This window comes from Cnephaeus nilssonii (assembly GCF_951640355.1).
Source record: "Cnephaeus nilssonii genome assembly, chromosome: 5".
Classification (NCBI taxonomy): domain Eukaryota; kingdom Metazoa; phylum Chordata; class Mammalia; order Chiroptera; family Vespertilionidae; genus Cnephaeus; species Cnephaeus nilssonii.
This window is the reverse complement of record NC_137076.1, coordinates 11,027,155-11,050,826: the sequence shown is the minus strand read 5'-3', so window position 1 is coordinate 11,050,826 and position 23,672 is coordinate 11,027,155. Positions and strand designations below refer to the sequence as shown.

At 43.2% G+C, this 23,672-nt stretch overlaps 1 protein-coding gene across 2 annotated transcripts in view; it reads right to left on the bottom strand.

Annotated features, from left to right (window-relative positions):
- The window catches only part of ADRA1A (adrenoceptor alpha 1A), a gene marked incomplete at both ends in the record, with an annotated part of 103,287 nt that extends 82,759 nt beyond the window's left edge, over positions 1 to 20,528 (bottom strand). For both annotated transcript variants that reach the window (XM_079773085.1, XM_079773084.1), the window contains one exon: positions 19,646 to 20,528. In XM_079773085.1, coding sequence (XP_079629211.1) covers positions 19,646 to 20,528 — 883 coding nt within the window. The remainder of the gene's footprint in view (positions 1 to 19,645) is intronic.
- Between the last annotated feature and the right edge of the window lie 3,144 nt (positions 20,529 to 23,672).

The window sequence follows — 23,672 nt, the reverse complement described above, 5'->3', positions numbered from 1 at the left end:
GCGTGCTTTGGCATTCAGGACTTTCCAATGTTATGATGGTAATACAGGTCATATACTGTACAGTGCACACCACCACCAGAGGGGCAGCACCAGCACAATCAAACATAAATCTTTCTGCAACTCAGTGTATTATATAAAATATAGATTCCATATCTGTATATTCTGAAATATATATATTCTGATAGATGTCACAGTATGTATAGATTCTTGTGAATTCAGATTGGGTTTGGTGTCAAATGAGTTCTGATGAAGTCAGGTTTTGGCTTCAAATTAGGAATGTAGAACTTTCTATCTTCAGAGCTTTTGAACTTAGGAATTCTGATGGAATTGTGTACTGGTACTATTCTACATAGTCTCTTAACAAGAGACAGTCTTTTGGAAGTTTCTATTAAACTTTTGAAAATGTAAAAGAAAATAGTGGGTATCAATATCAAAACTTATTACAAAATTACAGTAATCAAAACAAAGAAACTTGCATAGGAATAATCTACATATAGAATATAAGAGAGTATTAAGAGTCCAGAAATGACTCCTGTATCTATAGTGAGTGGGATTTTGACAGGTTGCCAAGAACTTTCAATGAGAGACAGAACAGTATCTTCAACAAATGGTGCTTGGACAACTGGATTTCCATGTCCAAAAGAATGAAGTTGAAACCTTACCTCACACCATATATAAAAATTACCTCAAAATGGATCAAAGGCCTAACTGTAAGAGCTAAAACGGAAAAACTCTTAGAAGGAAGCAGAGCCATAGTCTTCGTGATCTTGGATTAGACAATGATTACTTAGATATGACATCAAAAGCACAAACAACAAAAGGAAAAGTAGATAAATAGGACTTCATAAAAATTGAACACATTTATGCATCAAAGGATACTGTCAAGAAAGTGAAAGAACAACCCACAGAATGTGAGAAAATATGTACAAGTCATATATCTGATAAGGATCTAGTCCAGGCGTCCTCAAACTACGGCCTGTGGGCCACATACGGGTGTTTTTGCCGTTTTGTTTTTTTTTACTTCAAAATAAGATATGTGCAGTGTGCATAGGAATTTGTTCATAGTTTTTTTTTAAACTATAGTCCGGCCCTCCAACGTTCTGAGGGACAGTGAACTGGCACCCTGTTTAAAAAGTTTGAGGACCCCTGATCTAGTATCTCAAATACTATATAAAGAACTCAATAGCAAAAGACAATTTAATTTTAAAATGGTTCTGAGCTTTTGGATGTGTGGTTATTTTTCCTTTCTCTGTATTCTTTATGAAACATAATTTTTGAAAACCCTGTGTATTATTCATAGAGCTTTGATTTGTATATTCTGTATAGTATAACTACATATATCAAAATGTATATCAATCAAGTGTTTAGAATGAAATTATAACTGTTTAAGTCCATGTGATGTGGGATAAAAAAAAAATGAACAAAGAATTTGAATAGATGTTACTCCAAAGAAGATATAATAATGGCCAAGAGGTACATGAAAATATGCTCAACATCATTAGGCATTAGAAAAAGTAAAGCAAAACCACAATGAGATATTACTTAATATCCACTATGGTGGCTATAATTTTTTTAATATATTTTATTGATTTTTTACAGAGAGGAAGAGAGAGGGATAGAGAGTTAGAAACATCGATGAGAGAGAAACATCGATCAGCCGCCTCCTGCACACCCCCCACTGGGGATGTGCCCGCAACCAAGGTACATGCCCTTGACCGGAATCGAACCTGGGACCCTCCAGTCCACAGGCCGACGCTCTATCCACCGAGCCAAACCGGTTTCGGCTATGGTGGCTATAATTAAAATGAAAATAAGTATTGGTGAAAATGTGGAGAAACTAAAATTGTCATACATTACTGGAGGTATGTAAGTTGGGGCAGCTACTGTAAAAAACAGTTTGTTGGTTCCTCAATAATTAGACATATAAGTACTACATGACCCAGCAATTCTACTCCTAGGTATATGCCAAAAAGATTTAAAAACAGGGCCCAGCCCGCATGGCTCAGGGATCATGGTTCAATTCCTGGTCAAGGCAGATCCCCAGTGTGGGGCGTGCAGGAGGCAGCCAATCAATGATTCTCTCTCATCATTGATGTTTCTATCTCTCTCTCCCTCTCCCTTCCTCTCTGAAATCAATAAAAATATTTTTAAAAAGATTTAAAAACAGGTATTTGAACAAAAACGTTTACATAAATATTCACAAGAGCCAAAACTGTTTACAAGAGCCAAAAGGAAGAAACAACTAAAATGTCCATCAACTGATGAATACATTAATAAAATATGGTATCCATACAATGAAATATTATTTAGTCATAAAAAGCAATGACGTATTGACATATGCTACAAGATGAATGAAGCTTGAAAACATTATGCTAAATGAAAGAAGACAGACATAACAGGTCACATATTGTACGATTCCATTTATATGTGCTATCAAGAATAAGCAGATCCATACAATGGAAAGCAGACTGATGTTGCCAGAGGCATAGGATGGGGGAAATGGAGAGTGACTGCTAATAGGTATGGGGTTATATTTTGGGATGATGAAAATGTTTTGGAAGTAGATAGTCATGATAGTTGCACAACATTGTAAATGTACTAAAAGCTACTGAATTATACATGTTCAAATGGTTAAAATAGTGAATTTTTTTTGTTATATAAATTTTACTAAAAAAAATAGACATAGACAACTATTACTTTTTTAAGGGCCTTAGGGCATCTGGAAACCTCAGTTTATTTGTAATCACTAGCCAAGATGTTGGAAACACAGTAAAAATATGAATAATAAAAATTGGTGTTCTGCTTTAAAGTGGTGCTTCTAAAGATTTTGATAGATTTTATGAATTCATATCACATAAGCCAGAGGTTATCAATCTTGGGCACTATTGTCATTTGAGGCTGGATAATTTTTTGTGGTGGGGGCAGTCCTGTGTATTACAGCATTTTAGCAGTATCCCTGGCCTCTACCAGCTAGACGCCAACAGCACCTGTCACCCCAACTGTGAAATTGTGACAGCCAAAAATGTCTCCACACATGCCAAGTGTCCCTTAAGGGGCAGACTCGCCCCTGGTTCAGAACTACTGCTATGATTTCTTTAGGAATAGTCTGTTCTTCTGGGATTTCATCCGTCCTAGACTGTCCTTTAAAAAATCAATTTCTGCCCTGGGTGGTTTGGCTCAGTGGATAGAGTATCGGCTTGCAGACTGGAGGGTCCCGGGTTCAATTCCAGTCAAGGGCACCTGCTCAGGTTGCGGGCTCCATCCCCAGTAGGGGGCGTGCAGGAGGCAGCCAATCGATGATCCTCATCATTGATGTTTCTATCTCTACCTCCCTCTCCCCTCCTCTCTGAAATCAATAAGAATATTTTAAAAATAAATTAATTTTTGAGATTGTCCTTTAGTTATTTCCTAATGACAGCAAAATCATTTTTAAACGCATACGGCAGATTGCAAGGAAAATTTCAAAAACATTTCTCATTATAATGGACCAAACTACACAATCAACTTGTAAGCAGCAGGTTTTCTACTGGGGACTAAATGCCCAGAGGAGGGCCACTGTGCCCGCTGTGCCAAGCAAACACACAAAGAAGCTGCTGTGCAAAAGTGAACCCTTTTTCTTCCATCTCCTTCTTTGCCCCTATGCATAAATAGATCTGTACTCAACTACAACAATGACAATTATTTTCTTCTCTCCTAATTTGAGTCTGGCAGATTTGGACAGGGACCAAAGAGAGCCCATTAAAAATATTGTAACTAGGTTGTCCTCTGTGAGGTTGAACAAAAAGAGAATTATTGTTCACGTGAAAAGATACAGCTGTTCAGTAGAGGATATCAATCTGAGGAATCAGAGCAAAAGCCCATCTTTAAAAGAGTGATAGGGAAGAAAATCTCTAAGTTGTATTGAAATGACACTCAAGGAGCTATTGGGTTTATAAAACAAGCATCAGCAATAATGAAGACGTTACAATGTGCCATAGAAATGGAGAGAAGTGGAGGGAATGAAGAATACTGTATATAACAAGTAAAATACAACACAAGCAAGAAATACAAATGGAAGTCATAAGAAAACGATCAATAATATAAGAAAAAAGCAAAAGGAAAAAGAGGGCAGGTAAAGGAAATCCAAAATTTCGGTAGTATGGATTCCAAGAGAGAGTGAGCTGAGGAAGGTGTCCCTGGAGGATTAGCTTTAGCTCCGGGTGCTAACATGTGCACTGGGTTCCAGGAAGTAGCCCTGAAAACATAATCCCCCAAACTAGAAGTTTCCAGGAGACATTTTTAAATTTGATTAGGGAAACCATTCTATAAGCATATTGGCTAGCAAATAAATACATAAATAAAAAGAATACTTGACCAAAAAAACAACAGCTACAACACAACAATAAGCAAGTTGGCCTCAAGTCATTTATAAAGCATGAAATACCAAGAGACAAAGGAGTAACAACAGCATTTCGAACATTTTTTTACAAAGCATAACTCGACCTCTATGCTCAGAGAAGTTGTCTTTCATGTGCTTAAGCTCAGGCATGTAAGGGCTTAGAAAATGTGTTTTGCTTATGCCTTTATTGGTAAATTTTTATTTGGCATTATACAGTAACTTCTTTAATAGTAAATATTTTAAACCTTGTGGGTTACGCAGTCTCTGTAGCAACTACTCAACGCTGCCACTGGAGCATCGAGGCAGCCATGGATGATTTGTAAGCAAAGGGGCATGGCTGTGTTTCAATAAAACTTTATTTACAAAAACAGGTGACAGTTTGCTGGCCCCAGTTCACATGGGAGATAAAGTGAAATCCAGAGATCATGAGTGAGTAAATCACATTATGTAATAACAGGGCAATGAGTATTACAATAAACTAAATTACTGAAAGATACAAAAGATAGAATAGGTACTACAAACATTTAATGGTAATGACATATATTTAAAATGCTATTAACCAGAAGATGTAAGTTTCAGAGAGGAGAGAAAATAGAAGTTTACATGGGCAATGGTGGGTGGTAGGCTAGTGGTACAAGAAAAATGAAGGTTAAAAAATGCATTTGAAAAGCTCAAAGGACACCTCTAGTAGAATAAAAAATAGGAGACAAGCTTTTCAAAATATTACAGAATTTAAAAACAAAGAAAATCATCCATTTTGCAAAAGACTAAAAGCATAAAACAGGAAGACAGAAATCAAACCAAATATATCTGTTATTGGGAATTAGTTAAATCCTTATTAAGAGACAAATAGCTATGAGCAACATAATTTGATGAACAAGAATAGATCTAGAGACAAATGGCAGGGGAGGGAGGGGCATTAGAGAGCAACCAAAGGACTTGTATGCATGCATATTAGCATAACCAATGGACACAGACACTGGGCGGTGGGGGCTTGCCTGGGGTGGGAATGGCTTGGTGCAGGGGGGTGGAGGAGAGAGGGTCAAGAGGGAGAAAAAGGAGACATATGTAAAACTTTAGACAATAAATAAATTTTAAAAAAAGAGAGATACAAATAGCCAGATTAGATACACAGACTATGAAAAATCTATTTGATGCAAAATATACAAGCAGATATATAAAAATATGGGCAAAGGCATGTTGACAAATGCAAATAAAAATATATTAGCAATTACAATAGTATATTTTTAAATGTACTATTAAGGAAAAACAGAACAAAAAGTTTAAATAAAGATAATACTGACTCAATATTTTAAGTATCAAGCAACAACATAAACATATAAAGCAAAACCTGCTAAAATTATTAGAAATGATTAGGAGAGTTATTTCTAATAGCAATGGGAAGAGTTACCATACCTCCTTCAATACTTGACAATAAAGTAGATGATGGATAAAGGTAAAGAATAATGAAAAAGAAGATCTTAAAAACACCACCACTTAAAAGTTAGTTAACATATATATATATATTAAACATGAAATATATTAAATATGGTACTTATTGATCATATATTAGGTCATAAAGAAAAACCTCAATAAATTCCACATTCTCTGACCACAATGCAGTAAATTTGAAATTACCAATTATTTTCAAATGAACAAACAACAACAAAATAATAAATTATTTCTTGTCTACAACAAAACAAAAGAGATATTCAGAGTAGAAACACAGATCAACTGGATGAGAGTACTACCTAGCAAAACAATAAGGGAAGGAACTCAAGTTTGCTTAGAGAGGCACGTACAACTGTGATTGTTATTAATCTTAGACAAGAAAGAATTAGAATACACCAACCAAACATTCTGCTCAGGCTAATATAAAAGAACAAAATATAACTCAAAAAAAATCTAGAGATTAAATTAGTGCACTAGAAAATAGATGAAAATGATTAATAAATCTGAGACATAGTTTCTTTGGGGGAAAAAAAACCACAATAAAATAGCCCTGGCCGGGTAGATCATTGGTTAGAGCATTGTCCTGATACTCCAAAGTGGCAGGTTTGATCCCGAATCAGAGCACATACAAGAAGCAACCAATGAATGCATAAATAAGTGGAACGACAAATTGATGTTTCTCTCTCTCCCCCCTCGCCCTTCTTCTTTATCTCTCTCTAAAATCAATCAATAAATAAAAATTTAAAAACAAAAAAAAACCTAATAAAATAGATAACCTCCCAGGACATCTAAATGGAGACAGAAAGTAAACACAAATATATGATGTAGAAAATGCAAAAGATAGAAAAGAAAATATTTCAGAGTTTCCTGTAGAATTCTAAGCTAAAATGTTAAACCTCATTGAAAGGGAAAATGGAAAATAAGAAAACAAAGATTATCAAATCTGACAATCAGAATAACCCACTATCCATGGAAGAAATAGAAACCAGTCTCCAAAAATTGCATCCATAAAAGGAGCTATGCCCAAATGTTTTATGGGCAAGTTCTTTCAAACCTTCAAGGAACACATAATTCTTATGTTATTTAAACTGTTCCAGATTGTAGGGGGAAAAAAGTGTCACAGTTCGCTTCATAAAGTTAAAATAAACTTGATACCAAAATGTGACAAAGATAGCACAATAGTGACAAAGATAGCACAATACAATAAAATATAGTAACTTCACATAGAAATATAAACATAAAAATAAATATAAAAAAAGAAAAAAACCAATAACAAAAAGGAAATATAGATGCAAACCAGAAATAAAATATTTAGTATAATGCAGTAACATAAAAAGGAATAATGCCACTTAACAGGTAGGATTTTATTCAATAATGTATAGAATAATATTACAAAATCACATTTATCAAATCAATGTCAACAAAAATCTTAATATTAATTGATATAAAAAAGCATTTGATAAAACTAAAAATTCATTTTTTATTAAATTGTCCTATAAACTATAGAAAGATACTTCCTTGATATGAGGAAGTGTCTTGAATAATCAGTGTCATATCTATTGTCGAAATACCAAACAGCATTTCCCAATTTCATTATTATAATCAGTTTACCAGGAGGTCGTAGTAGGTGTGATTAAAAGTGTAAACAATTTTCAAAAGAGGGAAAAGGAGCAGAGGCAGGGGTGAGGTGGAGGTGGACAAAGAGGGGGAGAATGAAAACATCTATAATAGTGTCAACAATAAAAATAAAGTTTAAAAAAAGTAGTTTGTAAAGCACATGGAGAAACATGTCATATTTCTTAACAGGAGGTTTCAGTGTGATAAAGATGTCACTTTTCAAATTAATCTGTACATTCCAAAACATTATGATTAACATGTGATGTGTGTGTGTGTGTGTGGGGGGGGGGGTGCATTGGTGGGGGCAGAGGTATAACTTAACAACATGAGCTCAGAATTTTCCTGGAAGAATGAATGTGCAGGACGGACAAGAAAATTTTGAAAAAGAATATTCATCCAGGAACTTAAATGAGAAAATATTCAAATGTGTAAGGAAATCACAGTAATTAAAATAATGTGGCACCAATACTAGATTAGAGAGACAGATAAATAGGACCAAAAAAAATTGGAGTCCCAAAATAGAGTCAAGATTCTAATATGAGTCAAGATTCTAACGTAATCTATTATTTTCAAATAAGACAGGAAAGAAGAGATTATTCAATAAGTCTTTTAAGAATAACTAACAATTTCAAAATAAATATAGTTAGACATCGCCTACCAATATACAAAAATAAATTCCAGGTGGATTACAAATGGTGCTGTAAGAGAACTAGAAGATAGAGGTTATCTGACTTACATCATGGAAGATCTCTCTAAGAATCCCTGAGAAGGGCCAACCCATGAAAAAGGCATTAAAATATGTGACTACATACAAAAAATGTAAATGTCCATATATTGGTAAAAGCCACAAAAACAGCACAAGGACTATAGAGGCATTTAAGAAGATAAAGGTGAGAGTGAACTTGCTTTTTCCCATTCTCCACTCTGGGAGATGACACAGAAGGTCTACTGTATCTATTAAAGTGTGGCTGGGCAGAGAGCAAGCCTGGGCTGGCATGTTTGCGTGGTGTGGGGTGGCATGGTGTGGAAGGAGCCCACGGGATTCTCCATACCTTGAGATAGAGATGGAACGTTGCTGAGGATTTGACTCAGGAGCTTGTAAAAGGTGATCGGGGGGGGGGGGGGGGGGGGGGGGGAGGGGGGAGGGACAAAGTGACTCCCTGACCAATGGCAACAGAGCAGGTGGCACCCCAGCCAGGATACACATGGAGTCACAGACAAACCCTCAGGGTCTGTTCTCACAGTGAGGACTGAGGGAGCCAGGTCATCAGACCGACAACAGTCCCCATGGAGCATCCTCAGACTCATTATGGAACAAGAGCATGATGGCTGGGACTAGCGCCAGCTAGACCGAACCAAACTCCCCAGTGCCGGGCACTAAAAACCACAATGAAGGGTCAGCCAAGGGTCCTAATTTCCTGCCCCCTCCCAACTACCATGAGGCAATGTGAACCCCTGGGCCTGGTCAACAACTTAGCAGGCAAATCTGCAAGGCTGAGTAACCCAGAGAGGCTGAAATAATCGGATCTGATTGAGCTTCTCGGATTTAACTAAAGTGTGTGTGTGTGTGTGTGTGTGTGTGTGTGTGTGTGTGTGTGTGTGTGTGTGTTTCTGTGGAATTTCATGAAAAAGATCACATTGGTTTTTGGAAAATAAACAAGCTATGTTTTTCTTAGTACATCTGAATATAGTTTGAGAAAACTGGCAATACAGTATATATAATAGATTATGATTAATATCTTCACTCTATAAAATGGGTCAAACCTCAGAAGGTAGGTAGGGGAGGGTGGGGGTAAGGGGGAGAGATCAACCAAAGGACTTGTATGCATGCGTATAAGCCTAACCAATGGACACAGGCACCAGGGGGGTGAGGGCATGGGTTGGGGGATAGGGGGTAATGGGGGGATAAGGACACATATGTAATATCTTAATCAATAAAGAAAAACATGGGGGGGGGGGGGGGAATGGGCTTGCAAATAGAAAAGGAATTTTTAAAAACATACAACTTTATAAAATGTGGCCAAAAAGCACAGACAAGCAATTTCACATCCCCAAAGTCAACATATAAATGGACTAATAAAATATGGAAGGGGGATTAAGCAAGTGCCAGATAGCAGGGCTGAAAGACAAGAGAACCTGCTAGACCAGGAAAAGGCCTTAGAAAAAATGTCCTCATCTGAACCTGAAGTAATAAAGCATAACAATACCTTCGCCACTAAGCATTGTCTTCTTCAAAGTCATGACCTGCCTGCCTGCAGCCTGGTTTGAAAGAGTTGGCTATTGTTGCAAGCGCTGTTAAGACTCCTTGCAGATGTCTTCTGAGCCTGCAGCACATTCTTTTGGATAGATAGTAAATCTTCATTGACAGATTTGTCTTGTGGAAAGAGCCACTGTTGATTTAAAGCCATGTCTGCTTATACGACTTATCGGTGAAAGGCTTTCTCGTCAATGTGTTCTGGAGGCAATGACACAAGGGGCAGCCCGGAACTCCGCGGCAGCTCACGGAAATACATATTTTCAACCGCACGTGAGGGTTGTCTTGGCAGGATGTCTCTTCCCTGTCCGGGTAAAGGTCTCCCAACTGGTCTAGCCACAGTCTTCTTTTCACTAAGTGTCTGATTTCTTGAAATGTAGGCTTGATCATGTCATCCCTGTTCCTGGTGATCTTCGGATAAAAATAAAAACTCATAGAATGGCTCTCAAGGCTTATTTGGCCTGGACCCTCTCTCTCTCCAGCTTCCTTTGACACCAGTTATCTCTTCTGAAAAATCTCATGACTATCAAGCCAGCCAGGTCAGAGTCTTTGCCCACTCTGTTCCCGCCTTTCTCCTATTAGCCACTGAACGCCTATTCATTCTACAGATCTCAGCTCATATGTCAAGCCTTCCTTCCATACAAGCCTTTTCTGCCTCCCTGCCCAGGATCAGGCCTATCCACAGTACATGTGTTCAAGGCACCATCCACATCCTCTTCAGTGTATGTAATTTGGGATTTCTTATGTGGTTATCAAATTTATGTTTTTATCTCCCCATGGAGATTATAAGCCTGCAGGAAGGCAAGGACCCCCTAACTGTTTTTACCCCATGCATTGCATAAAGCCCAGCACATGGGAAGTTCTCAATACATAACAACAGGTATGTGAAAGAAAACTGTTGTTTGATGTGCTTGGGAGGTAGATATGGTGCAAGATGGCCGCAGTAATCCTCCCTCACGCTATGCACCTCCATGTTGCTCACCCGTCAGGAGATGAGTCTATTTCCATGGACCTACTGACTTGTTGGCCTTGTAACTTGCTTTCACTGCAGAATGAGGAGCAGTAACGCTGGGTCTAGCTTTCAGAAGCCTGGCAGCATCTGCCCTGACTCTCCTTGAGAGAACTGCCACATTGTAAGAAAGCTAGTCTAGACCACTGGAGCAAGAGAGGCCACCGATTCTGACAGCCAGCCCCAACACCTGGACAGATTGGGCCTTGACTCAGCCCCTCCTCACAGAATCACCAACCATAAAATGGTGTTGCTTTAAGCTTCTACATTTTGGGATGGTTTGTGGTACAGCAAGAGTAACTGAAAAACTGGTCTCTAATCTTAAAATTATAATGGTTCTTAGATTCTCTCCACACCATTATTTCCAAGAGATCACCCTTTTCCATAAGAATCAGGGGCCTGGTCCCTTTGTACCTGCGGTGAAGCAACACAATCTCTGCCTATCTTGGACATCCACTTGAGTCAGAGTCCTTATATATCATTTAAATGTCATTATACGTACTTGCCCTTCACTGTTTTTCACTTATCATAATCTGAAACTTTTCTATGAATTTGACTGTGCAGATTTTCAGCTCCATTAGGGCAGGGATTTGTTGGTCTTTATCTTCAGTGATTCTCTAGTTGCCTGGCATATAGTAGATGCTCAATAAAATTTTGCTGAATAAATGAATCATTCACTGCCTCCACCTGATAAGCCACTTGCCAGCTCTCCTTCCTCTAAATGTCCCTTTTTTTTAAGCCTCACCGGGGATATATATGTTTATTGATTTTAGAGACAGAAAGGAAGGGAAAGGAAGAGAAGGAGGGTAAGAGAGAAGGAGGGATGGAAGGAGGGAGGGAAGGAGGGAGGGAGGGAGGGAAGGAGGGAGGGAGGGAGGGAGGGAGGGAGGGAGGGAGAGAAGAAGGTAGGGAGGGAGGGGAAAACACTGATCAGCTGCCTCCTGTATGCGCCCCAACTGGAGATCAAAGAACCCACAGCCTAGGTATGTGCCCTGACCAGGAACTGAACCCAAACCTTTTTTTGTGTGTGCGCGCGCACGGATCGACTCGCCAACCAACTGAGCCACCCAGTCAGGGCCCCAAACATCCCACTTTAAACATATTCTCCCTGTTCACCACTGTGCTGTCTGCCCCTCCTTTTGAACATAATTCTCAAATATTCTAGGTCCACATGGGCCACAGCTCAGCCCAACACCGCCTCCTTTGATTTCTGACCCAATAGCAATGGCCAGGTACAATGACAGTGCCTATTTTGTATGTAATGTGTCTGGAGTTCAGACACATAACTATGTGTTCAGTAACTGTGGCCCCTTCATCCCTTTCTCCCTGATGCTCTTTCTTTCTCAGACCTCCAGGTGCGCCCACTGCTCATGGTGACATCCTTCTAGCGACATATGTCAGTCATGGTCCATATGAATTCTGATAAGATTACCAGCTACCCTGTGTAGCATCGCCTATTTCATGAAAAAGAAAGCTGCGGTTTAAATCCCAGGCCAACACTTCCTCCACCCGGTAACTTCCTCTGGGACCAGTGGTCTCCAGACGGAGGATGAAATAGGCAGAGATGCTACACACACTTCTGGGGCCTGATCTTCCCCGTGAGGCACATTGCTCACCCTTTCTTCCTTTAGATGTGGAAGCCTAACCCCTTCATAGTCTCTGTATTCGTTTCCGTGACCAAAATTTGTTTTTAAAAAAACATTCATTCTAAGGTATCGGTGATGGATAGAAACTTCAAACGTGATTCCCCTCCCATGAAGGGGTTCTGAATTTCAACCAAACACTTAGGATGCAACAAGAAAACAAGACTAGTAACACTTAGACTTGAGAGCAGGCAAGTCAGATTCCTTCCAGTAATCACACTGTTCAGTCCAGCAACCAGCCCAGCCCTGGGGTGGGGGCGGGGGGAGAACAGCTGTGGAGGAAGGGAGTATGGGGTCAGTGAGGAGACAGAGCCTTTTCATAGTATAGAGGAGACACCTTCGGTGATGAAATGGAGAGTACTCACTCACCCGTTATCTTGAGCTTAGTCCTCTGCACGTGGGTGCTTCACTTTTCAGCTTTATATATCACATTCAACTGTGCCCTGGTTTTAATTTCTATCTTACTGTTCTCTGACAGCCTAGCACAGACTGATAAACTCTTCTTCCCAAGAGAATACTTGTTTTTAAGAGCTCATGTCCCTTGTGTGTGATAATATAATGACATAGTTATTCTTCTGTACACATTTTGCATGAAAAATGTACTAAAAGAAAAACAATAACATCTCATTGGTGGCCCAACAGAAGTAATTAGCCTTCAAAGTCCTGCTTAATCAACAGCAATATTTCTAGAAGCTTCCACAGCGACCTTCAGACATGGTTAACTGTTATATTTCTCAGCCCTGGTAATAGTGCTTTGAGGATCATTTTCACAGACTTGTGATATTTGTTCCTAATTTGTCTCCTTAAATAGATTGTGAGGCCCTTGATGGCCCGGAATGTGCTTTATCTTTTTATTCTGTTTAACTCCATGCCTGCTATTTACTATTCAGTCAATAAGTCCTGGAAGATACAGTATTTTACTTATTTGGTGTCAAAAAGAAACTGTGCTCCACAGACTTGGTGGGTTTAGGGCTCTTTCACCCTCCTGAGCAACTTAGTTGAATACCGTTAACTATAAATTTTCAATTTCCTCCTGTCACACCACATTATTAGGATTTAAAGGAAGCCCAGTGATTCCGGGTACTCCTCTCTTACTACAATTCCCTTCCATCATAACATCTTCACCTCAACATTACTCTAGAGATCAGATACAAGAGGGAGGCTTAGACCAGATTCCCAAGAGATCAGATACAAGAGGGAGGCTTAGACCAGATTCCCCCTTCCTCTAGGAGACCTCAGGATCCATCCCATCTTGCTCAGCTTGGTCACCACTAGAAGTCCCACGCTCCCAGTCACCTATCATCACCTGAGCTTTTTCCACCATCTGACTCTGTATGACCCCTAATCCGATCCAGTTTATGTCCCTTCACTACCACCTCCTCTTCACTGTGATCCCTAGAATCTAGTCATCAGCAACAGTCCCTATGAATCCCCAGCCTCTTAGCTGTTAGAGAGCAACATACAACTTTCTTGACTGGGCTTTAAATGTATGACCACAAGTCTCCAACAGGACTCCTCAGGACTCTACTAAATTTCTATAATCTATTCACTTTCTCACTTCAAAGGTTAATATTTCACATCTTCTTTTGCTCCTCAAACAACCATCATTTTCTATTCCTTCCCCCCTGTGTTTTCTCATCACTTCTCAACCCATTTGGGCATTGAATCCCATCTCCTCCCTTGCATGTACCATCGGCATCTTTCTATTCCATCATTCCCATCAGAGTATAACCATGATATCCCATTTCCCACCTTTGAAAATTCTCTCTAGATCCTTTCAGCTACACTCTATTCCCAGCTCCACTGTCTAGCAAAATCTTTCCAAAGAGTTGTCTATTTCACTGTTGCCACTTCTTCATTTTCCATTCTCCCTAGAAAGCACACAATCCGGCTTGTTTCTATCACTCCACTGAGACAATTACCCTCAAAGGACCTCTTCATATCGACACAGACTTGCACTTGGCCAAGCCCAGTGTTGATTCCCAGTCCTCCTCTGACTTGGTTTGGCAGCTGCATGGGACACAGCTGATTACTCTTGTCTTCTTGAAACATTTCCATTCAGTGTTGGGGAACATCATAGTCTCCTCCCTGGCCACTCTTCAATATCTTTTGCTGGTAGGTTCTCCTCCTTTTCCTAACCCTCAGACATCGGAATGTCCCAAGACTCAGCTCAGACCTTATCTGCCTTTTCTCTTCATACTTTCTCTCTTGTAGATGCTTCCATTTCTGTGGCTTTAAATATATTGATATGTCCTAGATTTATATAGTAGCACAGCTTCTCCTCTTAGCTACAATTCATATATCTAATTACCGACTGGGCATCTCTACTTCTATGTCTAATGGACCCTTCTCAACATGGGCTCTACAAGATAAGCACTCATCCTCCATACTCCTACCAGCCCTCACAACCCTGTCATCCTCCAGTTTTCTCAATCTCAGTAAAATGCACTATTTACCCAGTTATGGAGGCCCCAGACCTGGAAGCTATATTTAATACCTCTATTTTTCTCATGTTCCTATGTGCAAACTTGTCAGCTCTACTTTGAAATGAGTACTGAACGTGATCACTTCTCACCACCTCCACCTGTTTCACCTGAGTGGAGTCATCAAGACCTTTCTCCCCTTGACTTCTCCAGTAGCCTCCTAACTGAACTCCTGGCTCCCATTCTCACCCCAAACAGTCCACTCTCCACCCAGAATCCTGAGTGATCTTTTCAAAACAAGACCAGCCACTCACCTGCTAAAAGTCCCTCCAATAGAACGGCTTCCCATCATAATTAGAATGATATGCAAATTCTACTTTGGTCTCACAAATGCACAGTACTCTGACCTTGTCTATCTCTTCAGCCTCTGTTTGAACTTGTCTTCCCCCTCATTCTCTGTAGTTCAGCCACACTGGCCTCTTTGTTCAGCCTTGAACAGGTCAGGTTCTTTCCAATTTCTGCACTGGCTGTTTGCTCTGCCCAGAAAGCTCTTCCTCCAGACTTTGCAAGTCTTGCTCCTCACTTCAACCGGGTGTGTGCTCAAACATCACCGCTTCAGAGAGGACTTTCCTGACCTCCCAGGCAACCCCCACGTTGTCCTGCTACTCCCTAGCCTCTTATTCTGTTGACATTTTAAATAGAGCATATCAATCCTGAATTCTTTTTTAATATTAAATGAACTTTATGTTATCTTTATTTTTTAATGAATAGTTATTTTAAAATACTAACTTAAAATTATGTTATATCTACTTGCATAAGAGGAATTGTAGCATCAATTAAATAACAGTAGCTAAACAAAAATGAAATCATCAAAATAACCTTAAAGAGAAAACAATATAGATGTTCTGAGTGGTTGTGGATGTCCAGGACCCAGCTGCTGTGGACACTGAGTCAAACATGCAGGTGACCCTGGATTCTTGAGCTCTTACTGCAATACCCTCCTCCTTCCTGGGGGGCCTAATGACCCATGGGATCCCCTGACTCTTCTGGGTCTCTGTGGGCTGTGGGTGGAGCAACAGGGCCACTTGGGAAAGGCTGAACCTTGGACTTGACCTTGGCCAGCATTTTTGCCTGTTGCGATCATTTTCTTTCCTCACCTCCATGAGCTTTCTCTCAACCCACATGGCTGTGTTCCAGCTCTCTTAAGCCCTTTCGCATAGAAGACGATCTTTTTTTCCTTGGTAGGAAGTGCTTCTCTCCAGTTCCTTGCACAGGTCTTCCGCCATCTTCCCGTAGGTTGCAAATCTGATATGCGGAGTGCATGTATCTACAGACACGTTGAGAAGTTTCTTGTCCATTTCTAAGCTGCTCGTTTCCTCCTCGGTTTTTTCTGAAGTTGTGTTAAATGATCTTCACATGACTCGGGCAGAATTTGAAGCTTCAGCTTCTGCTGCTGAGTCTCACTTTCTAGGTTTGAATTTTCATGCTGCAAAGATGCTTCCTCAAATTGGAGATTGGTTATCTGTCCTGAGAGCTCTTCATTCACTTGCTTTTCTTCCCACAATTGTCTGGCTATTTTGTATTCTTCTTTGGGACTTTGAAGGGACACATTGAAGACGGCATTACCAGGGACACCCTGCAGATCAACTTGCGACCGAAGAACAGGGTGATCACGGTTTTCCGCTTCCCTGTTTTGTCGGACCTGCCACTTCATGTGACTTAGGTGACCTTTAAGGAAATCAGGCGAAGGGACGGTCTGTGGCAGTTTTTCAGCCACTGATATTACTTGGCTGATTTTATCCTTCAGGACCTGCTCTGTTTCTGTGTTTGGCTCCAGCCTGTCTTTCTCCTGCTCCTTTTCCTGGACTCACTAACTGCACCTCATATTGGTGGAGCAGTTGTGGACTTTCTGAAAAATGAATGTTTTCATTAAATAATTTTTTATTTCCTTCCGAAGTTGCTCTCCATGGATTTCTGATGCTTTTGAGATGGCTTTTCAGGTCAGCTGGGAAAGTTTAGGAGACAGGCTCTTCCATGCATTTGCAGAGTGGACCTTGTCCTGAAGTGACAACCTGCTCAGGTCTGTGTTCAATGCTAACGAGCACAAGGCCTGGCTTCCACACAGGCAGCCTGAGGGAGTCCTCGGCACGTGTCATGGGTTCAATATTCTCACGACGTCTCCCACAGACTTCATCGAGGCAGAACACCTTTAGCCTAGTGCCCTCACATTCCTAAAGTGTGCCACCTCCTTACGATCAAAGACACCCGCACACAGCTCAGACCGGGATCTCCCCGGGAAAGGCACGGAGACCCGGGATGTGTCTCAAGCTCTCAGAAATCCCCAGCAGAGCATCGCACAGGAGCTCCAGGACCCGCTGGGAGGTGGATGCGGTGGCAGACAGCAGCTTTCCGTGGCTGGTTCGGCTCACAGTTCTGTCTCCCAGTGCCAGTGTCCTGTGGGCCACAATTGGCCACTCAGAACCCTCCAAGTGTTCTGTCACTAAGGTAAACAGATACCCAGCAACCCGGGAAGAACAGTTGGGCTGGGGGAGGGGGAGACAAGGGTTCTAGAAAACAGTTTCCCCTAACTGCGCTGAAATAGAAAGTGACCTCATATCTACAGGCACTGGGCAGGTGGAGGGCCGATTGCAGTCTGGAGCACAGAGTTCACATATATGCCTTTGACTCCCCCATAAAGTGTCCCTTACTACTAATACCTTGCATTAATGTGGTACATTTGTTACAACTGATGAACCAACATTGTCACATCATTATCAATAAAAGCCCATAGTCTACATTAGAGTTCACCCTTTGTGTTTTATAGTTCTGTGAATGAATAATGACATTACATTATCATACAGACTAATGTCACAGCCCCTAGAATCCCCTGTGCCCCACAGACTCATTCCCTCCCTCTTTCCTCTTGAACCTCTGGAAACCATTGATGGCTTTCCTTGTTCTGAAATCTGATCTGTCTGATATTAATATATCTACTCTTGCTTGCTTTCTGTTTTTTAATTTTTCAATTACAGTTAATATTCAATAGTATTTTATATTAATTTCAGGTATATAATCCTGAATTCTTAGCCTATATTTATTTGTTCATGTCTATCTCCCCCCAAAGAATGCAAGCATCTTACTGGCAAGGACTTTTCCTCCTTGTTCATTCTAAGCATCTAGAACAAGTGCTCAATAAATACTTTGCTGAGTGTACGGATGCAAGAATAAATGCGCAAACTTCAGGAGGAAGTAAGAGATGAGATGTAGAAAGGTAGGCAATAATGGAGGGATGAGGACCTATATGTAATACCTTAATCAATAAAGAAATTAAAAAAAAAAGAAAGGTAGGCAAGCTGGCAGAGGCTCAGGTAAAGAGTGTTATTTAAATGAATTCAAAGCTGTGAAGTACTTCCAGGAGCAGAGTAAGCAATAATAATGGACAGACGCAAAGGGAGGTGAGGCAGAGGACTCCGAAGGGCCTCCATTGGAAGGAAATTTCTGCAATGATGAAATAGTCTCTATTTCTGCTGTCCTAAAACAATAGCCACTGGCCACAGGTGACTACTGAGCACTTAAAATGTGGCCGGTGGGACGGAGGAACTGAATATTAATTTTCTTTCACTTTAATTTGCGTTAAATAGTCACATGTGGCTGGTGGCCATGGTATTAGACAGGGAAGCTCTAGAACCTGAAGAATCCCTTCCCCCCAGGGTAACTTCAGGATAACAATGCATACCTCACATTGTGAATTGTTGAGAGGATTGATGCAATAAAAAGCCTTGTTAAATGTCTAAAACAGAGGTGGCCCTCAAAAAAATTATAGCTGCTATTATTACAGCATTGCAAATTAAAGTACTTTTAAGTACACGCCATTTAAATGTGGCTCTAACGTGCTGGAAACAGGCTTTTAATAATTGTTATCGTAATTTTTGTTTGTTTGCTAGAGTTAGTGGATAACCACTGTGTAGGTCTGTCTATATTTGAGCTCACACGCTAAAAATAGCAAACAACCATTTTGGGATCTCAGGAAGGCCTTTTCAGTGATAAGTGACTATTCCAAGTGGATCCACTTGCTGATACTTCTAATGAGCTAATTAGTTTTAACAACAGCTAATTTAGCATTTGCAAAAACTGGATTTGTAACATTACTGTATTATTTTCAAACTTTCTCTTCTGCAACTTCCCGAATGCTTTGGATAAGAGTAATGTTAGCTTTAATACTTACTATTAAAATAAAGGGACAAGTATTTTATTACTGGAAACATTATGATGAACTCTTTAAAGCTTAAATTGATTTAGACATAAAATGATTTTTTTCCTTGTCAGAGGCTCACCATACTTTCTTCCATACTGAATCCAGAATATAAAATGAACACAGATATGTAGTATAAGCAGACCATTATAATGAACCCTTAGGAATAATCTAACCTAATAATAAAATTACACATTTGTTCAAGACGAGCAAGGGCATATGTTTAGGCGAAGAGAATGTGCAGTCCTTAGCAGCAGAGGTGGACATGGCATTCCACAGACCCTGCCTACGTGCTGGTGGAGACTCAGATCGAATGAGGGCTTAAAGGTACGGAGAAAAGTTGACATTCTTATTAAAGAGGCCAATTAATCTGCATCACTCGGAAACCACTTCACCTTACTTGAAAAAAGTGCCCTGGGACATAATATAAATGAGATTGGAGTAGAAAGGGAACGGAAATTCACTTTTCTAGGAAGAAGCCTTCCCAAACTGCCCTCCTGGCTTTGCTGTTTGAAATGCAGATCCTTTCTGGCTCAACCCCGCTGTGAGGCTGAGGTAGCAGAGCAGGAAGAGGGCGAAGACCCTACATACTAAGATGAGATGTGGTGAAGACTTACCGATGGGCATCACCAAGAAAAAAGGCAGCCAGCAGAGGACGAAGCAGCCGACCACGATGCCCAATGTTTTGGCGGCTTTCTTCTCCCGAGAAAACTTGAGGAGTCGCACGGAGAAGTGCGCTTTGTTCCTGGCGCTGGGCATCCCCCTGCCTCCCACCGGGGCATTTTTCCGGTGGATGCGGAGCGTCACCTGCTCCGAGTCCGACTTGTCGGTCTTGAGGCCCGACTTGAGGCCCCGGCTCTCCCTCCGGGCCACCACGTAGACCCGGCAGTACATGACCAGGATGATGGCGAGCGGCACGTAGAAGGAGCCCAGCGCGGAGAAGAGCACGTAGCCCGGCTCCTCGGTGATCTGGCAGATGGTCTCGTCCTCCGGGGCCGGCTGCCTCCAGCCGAACAGAGGCCCCACGGAGATGACGAGGGAGAGCGCCCAGACGCAGAGCAGCGCCAGGAGCCCCCGCTTCTGGGTGACGATGGTGGGGTAGCGCAGCGGGTAGCTCACGCCAATGTAGCGGTCAATGGAGATGATGCAGAGCCCCAGGATGGACGCGGTGCAGCACAGGACGTCCACCGCTGCCCAGATGCTGCAGAAGACTCGGCCGAAGGCCCAGTAGCCCAGGACCTCGAAGATAGCGGAGAAGGGCAGCACGGTGGACGTGAGCAGGAGGTCGGCCACCGCCAGGTTGACGATGTAGTAGTGCGTGACCGAGTGCAGGTGCCGGTGGCAGGCCACGGAGAGGATCACTAGTATGTTGCCCAGGACCCCGAAAATGATGAGGCTCCCTAAGATCACCCCGAGCAGAATGGCCTTGGAAATGTTCACCGCAGCCGGCGGGTGAGTGCAGTTGGAGCTGTCTGAGGCATTTCCAGAGAGAAACACCATGGTCCTAGCCGGCCGGGCGAGGTCCGGCTCTCGACGGCCACCCCCGGGCGGGGGCGGGGGCGGAGGCGGGATCGAGGGAGCCGGGAGTCAAAAGGTCTGGGCTTGGGGGAGCCTTGCCCGCTGGGGTTGGCCGGAGGTGACCGAGAGCGCGCCGATGGGAAGCAGCCCCAGCCAGCCCCGGAGACTCTCGGAAGGCCACGCCAAGGGGCAGGGCATTAGAGGCGACATGGCCGGGGCGAGCGGGGTTGTCCGCGGACGCCCTCCACCCGCTGCTTCGGACCCAGACCCCAACTCCCTACCTCCAGGGGGCTTGGCGCCGAGCTCGAGGAGACAAGTTGCAAAATGCGGTCCCGGAATTATGCGAGTCCTCTATTCTTCTGCTCTGTCTGATGCGTCCTGATGAGAAGATTCCGCATTCTGCACATCCTTTGGGATTCTAAAATCCAGCGCCAGTCTCCCCCGCAACCCACAAGCAAGTAGTGGTCTGCCGTCGACTCCTAAAGGCGGGGACCTTTGACATCTGGACGCTGCTCCCGGCCCGCAGTTACCCACCGGGTGGCTGGCCCGCCGCAGACCCAGCTCCTAGGCGCGCGGGCGCGGGGACGTGGATGCGCGCTGTTTGCCAAGACCCAGGGTCGTTCGCCGGCGTCTTCCTGAAAGAGCGCAAAGAGACAGGCGGGGAGTGAGCCAGGCGCACGGGGATCGAGGTCACGGCGGATCGAGGTCGTGCCGGGCTCCACGAGGAGGACCCGGGCTGGGAGCGCGGCTGACTCTGCGGTACCAGAGCGGCTGGCCCTGCCGCAACAGAGGGCCCGCGGGAGGGGCTCCGCGCGCAGTGCCCCCGCCGCTGGGAGCCCGCCCGGGCGCGCTCCTCCGCGCGACCGCAGGGTTCAAATCCGAAGCAAATAAATCCCAAACTGCAGCTCCTGGCGGCCGGGTGACGGCGAGATTAAAATCCCCGAAGCCCGCGAGGCGCTACTGCAGCTGGCGAGTGTGTCTCCCCAAACTGAGCGAGTGGAACGGAGGATCTACCCGGCTGCCCTCTGAACAGGTTGCTTCACAGCCACCTGGAGGGGCGCGCGGGGGGAGGGGGGGAGGGAACCGCTGCGTCCTGGGGACCGCAGTGCCACGCGCACGCTCGTGCCGGAGGAATTCACACTTGGACGTGCGGAGCGCCTGGGTTTGTCCACCAGCCGAGTCGGCCTGGGAGTCCGGTCACGAGCAAAGCCGGATGGGTCCCCAGGGCTGAACGCGACCTCGGTCAGTCCAGGATTCCTTTCCAATCCACAGGGTCAGAGGTCCCGGAGGACCCGAGCCTCGAGCCACACCCAGGTGGGCTGCTGGGGTACAGCGGGGAGGTTTGAGGGGATCAGGGGGAGCTTCAGTCTGCTGAAGAGGCTTTGCAAGTGGCAGTCACTGCGAATGTGGTAGGCGTAAAAATCAAGCCCGCACGCCAGTGGACAGAGGATGTCCTGGATATTCGGGGGGGGGGGGGGGGGAGCAGGGTCAGTGCAGGAAATCTAGGTTCCCACAGCTGCAAGCCCACCGCAGGAATCAGGCAGGAGTGAGAGGAGTGGGGACCCATCTTGACTTCTAAGGATTCTGGGATTGGGCGCCGAGGGGGGACCCCAGACCAAGGCTACTGTGAAATCACAAGTTCAAGAGCTCACAGGTGGTAATAAAAACCAGCAATAGCAGAAACCCTTTCCCCCATACACACCTCGGGGTACTAAATACGGGGATTAAAACACTCTTATGAACGAAGAGGTAACTTCCCAGAATCTATACGGAAAACGGGGTGGGGTGGGGCTACAGGTGTCAGAGCAGGTGGAAAATGCCAGAGGCACTCGGGAAAGCGGGGGGTCCGCTCACGCGGAGGCCAGGCCGAGGGCCATTTGCCGTCACCCTCCCGGCCCTGCCGGACGCCCGCGCCCCGCTCCCTCCCTCACTCACCTGGAGCCCCCTCGCCGAGCCGCCTCTGGCGCCGCCGAGCTGACGGGATTTCTGTCCCCGGAGCAGCCCCGCCGCCTCCTCTCTTGGGGAGAAGGGACCGGCTCTTCCAGGAACCAATTCCCCGTCCTTCTGCACCCGCTGACTCACCCCTCCACCGCTAAGGTCTTTAAGCGCCTGACTCGCTTATCCTTTACCTGGGGACTTTAAAATAAAGAGTGAAAATAGCAAAGAAAAAAAAAATACAGCTGATCAATAACTGCACATTCACCCTTTTAATATTCAGCTCCCAGAAATCAGCCAAGAGCTGGCAAGGAACTTTGCAGATCTCGCTGACGTAACAAGGCAGTAGCCCCAGCGAGTAGCGATCTCCTGCAGTTACCGGTACTCTGCAGCCCAGGCACATGCGCAAAGCCGTTATTTTTTAAATCTTGCCTTGAGAGGCTTGGGTTCTCGCTTTGGGTGATGAGGACACAATGCAATATACAGATGATGTATTATAATATTGTACACTTGAAACGTATATGATTTGATTGACACTTGGATTAAGGTCTGTTAAAATCAGGAAGAAGCATGTAGTTATGCCAAATATGCAAGCAAATTACATTATCTGAAGATGTTTTAAGATGCAAGTAAAATCAGATAAAATTAAATAAATCTGTAATAAAATTCTAATTCCAGGAAGATAAAGTGAGCATATCTATAGATTTAAAAAACAGTATAGTCTGGCGGTGTGGCTCAGCGATTGAGCATGGAACCATGAACCATGAACCAGGTTGGATTTCCCAGTCAGGGCACATGCCTGGGTTGTGGGCTCTAACCTCAGTAGGCGGTATGCAGGAGGCAGCCTATCATTGATGTTTCTATCTCTCCCTCGCCCTTCCTCTCTGAAATCAATAAAAATATATTTTAAAATAAAAAATAAAAGCAGTATAGTTTCACTGTAGTTTCTTACATAGTTTAGTGTTTTCGAAGTGCCACATAATTTTTTCCAGTTTTCATAAGAAAATATATCCTTTAAAGGAGATTTACTTCCCTTTAATTCTCTTTGATTTATTAATAGTTGGAGCATGAAAAGCTGACATCACCAGACTTGTTTACTTTTTTCTGGTAAATTCCATGTTCTGCTTACCTTACAACTGAATAAAGCTATATATGTTCTGTAACATTGGAAAAATGCTAACGTTTTCTGCA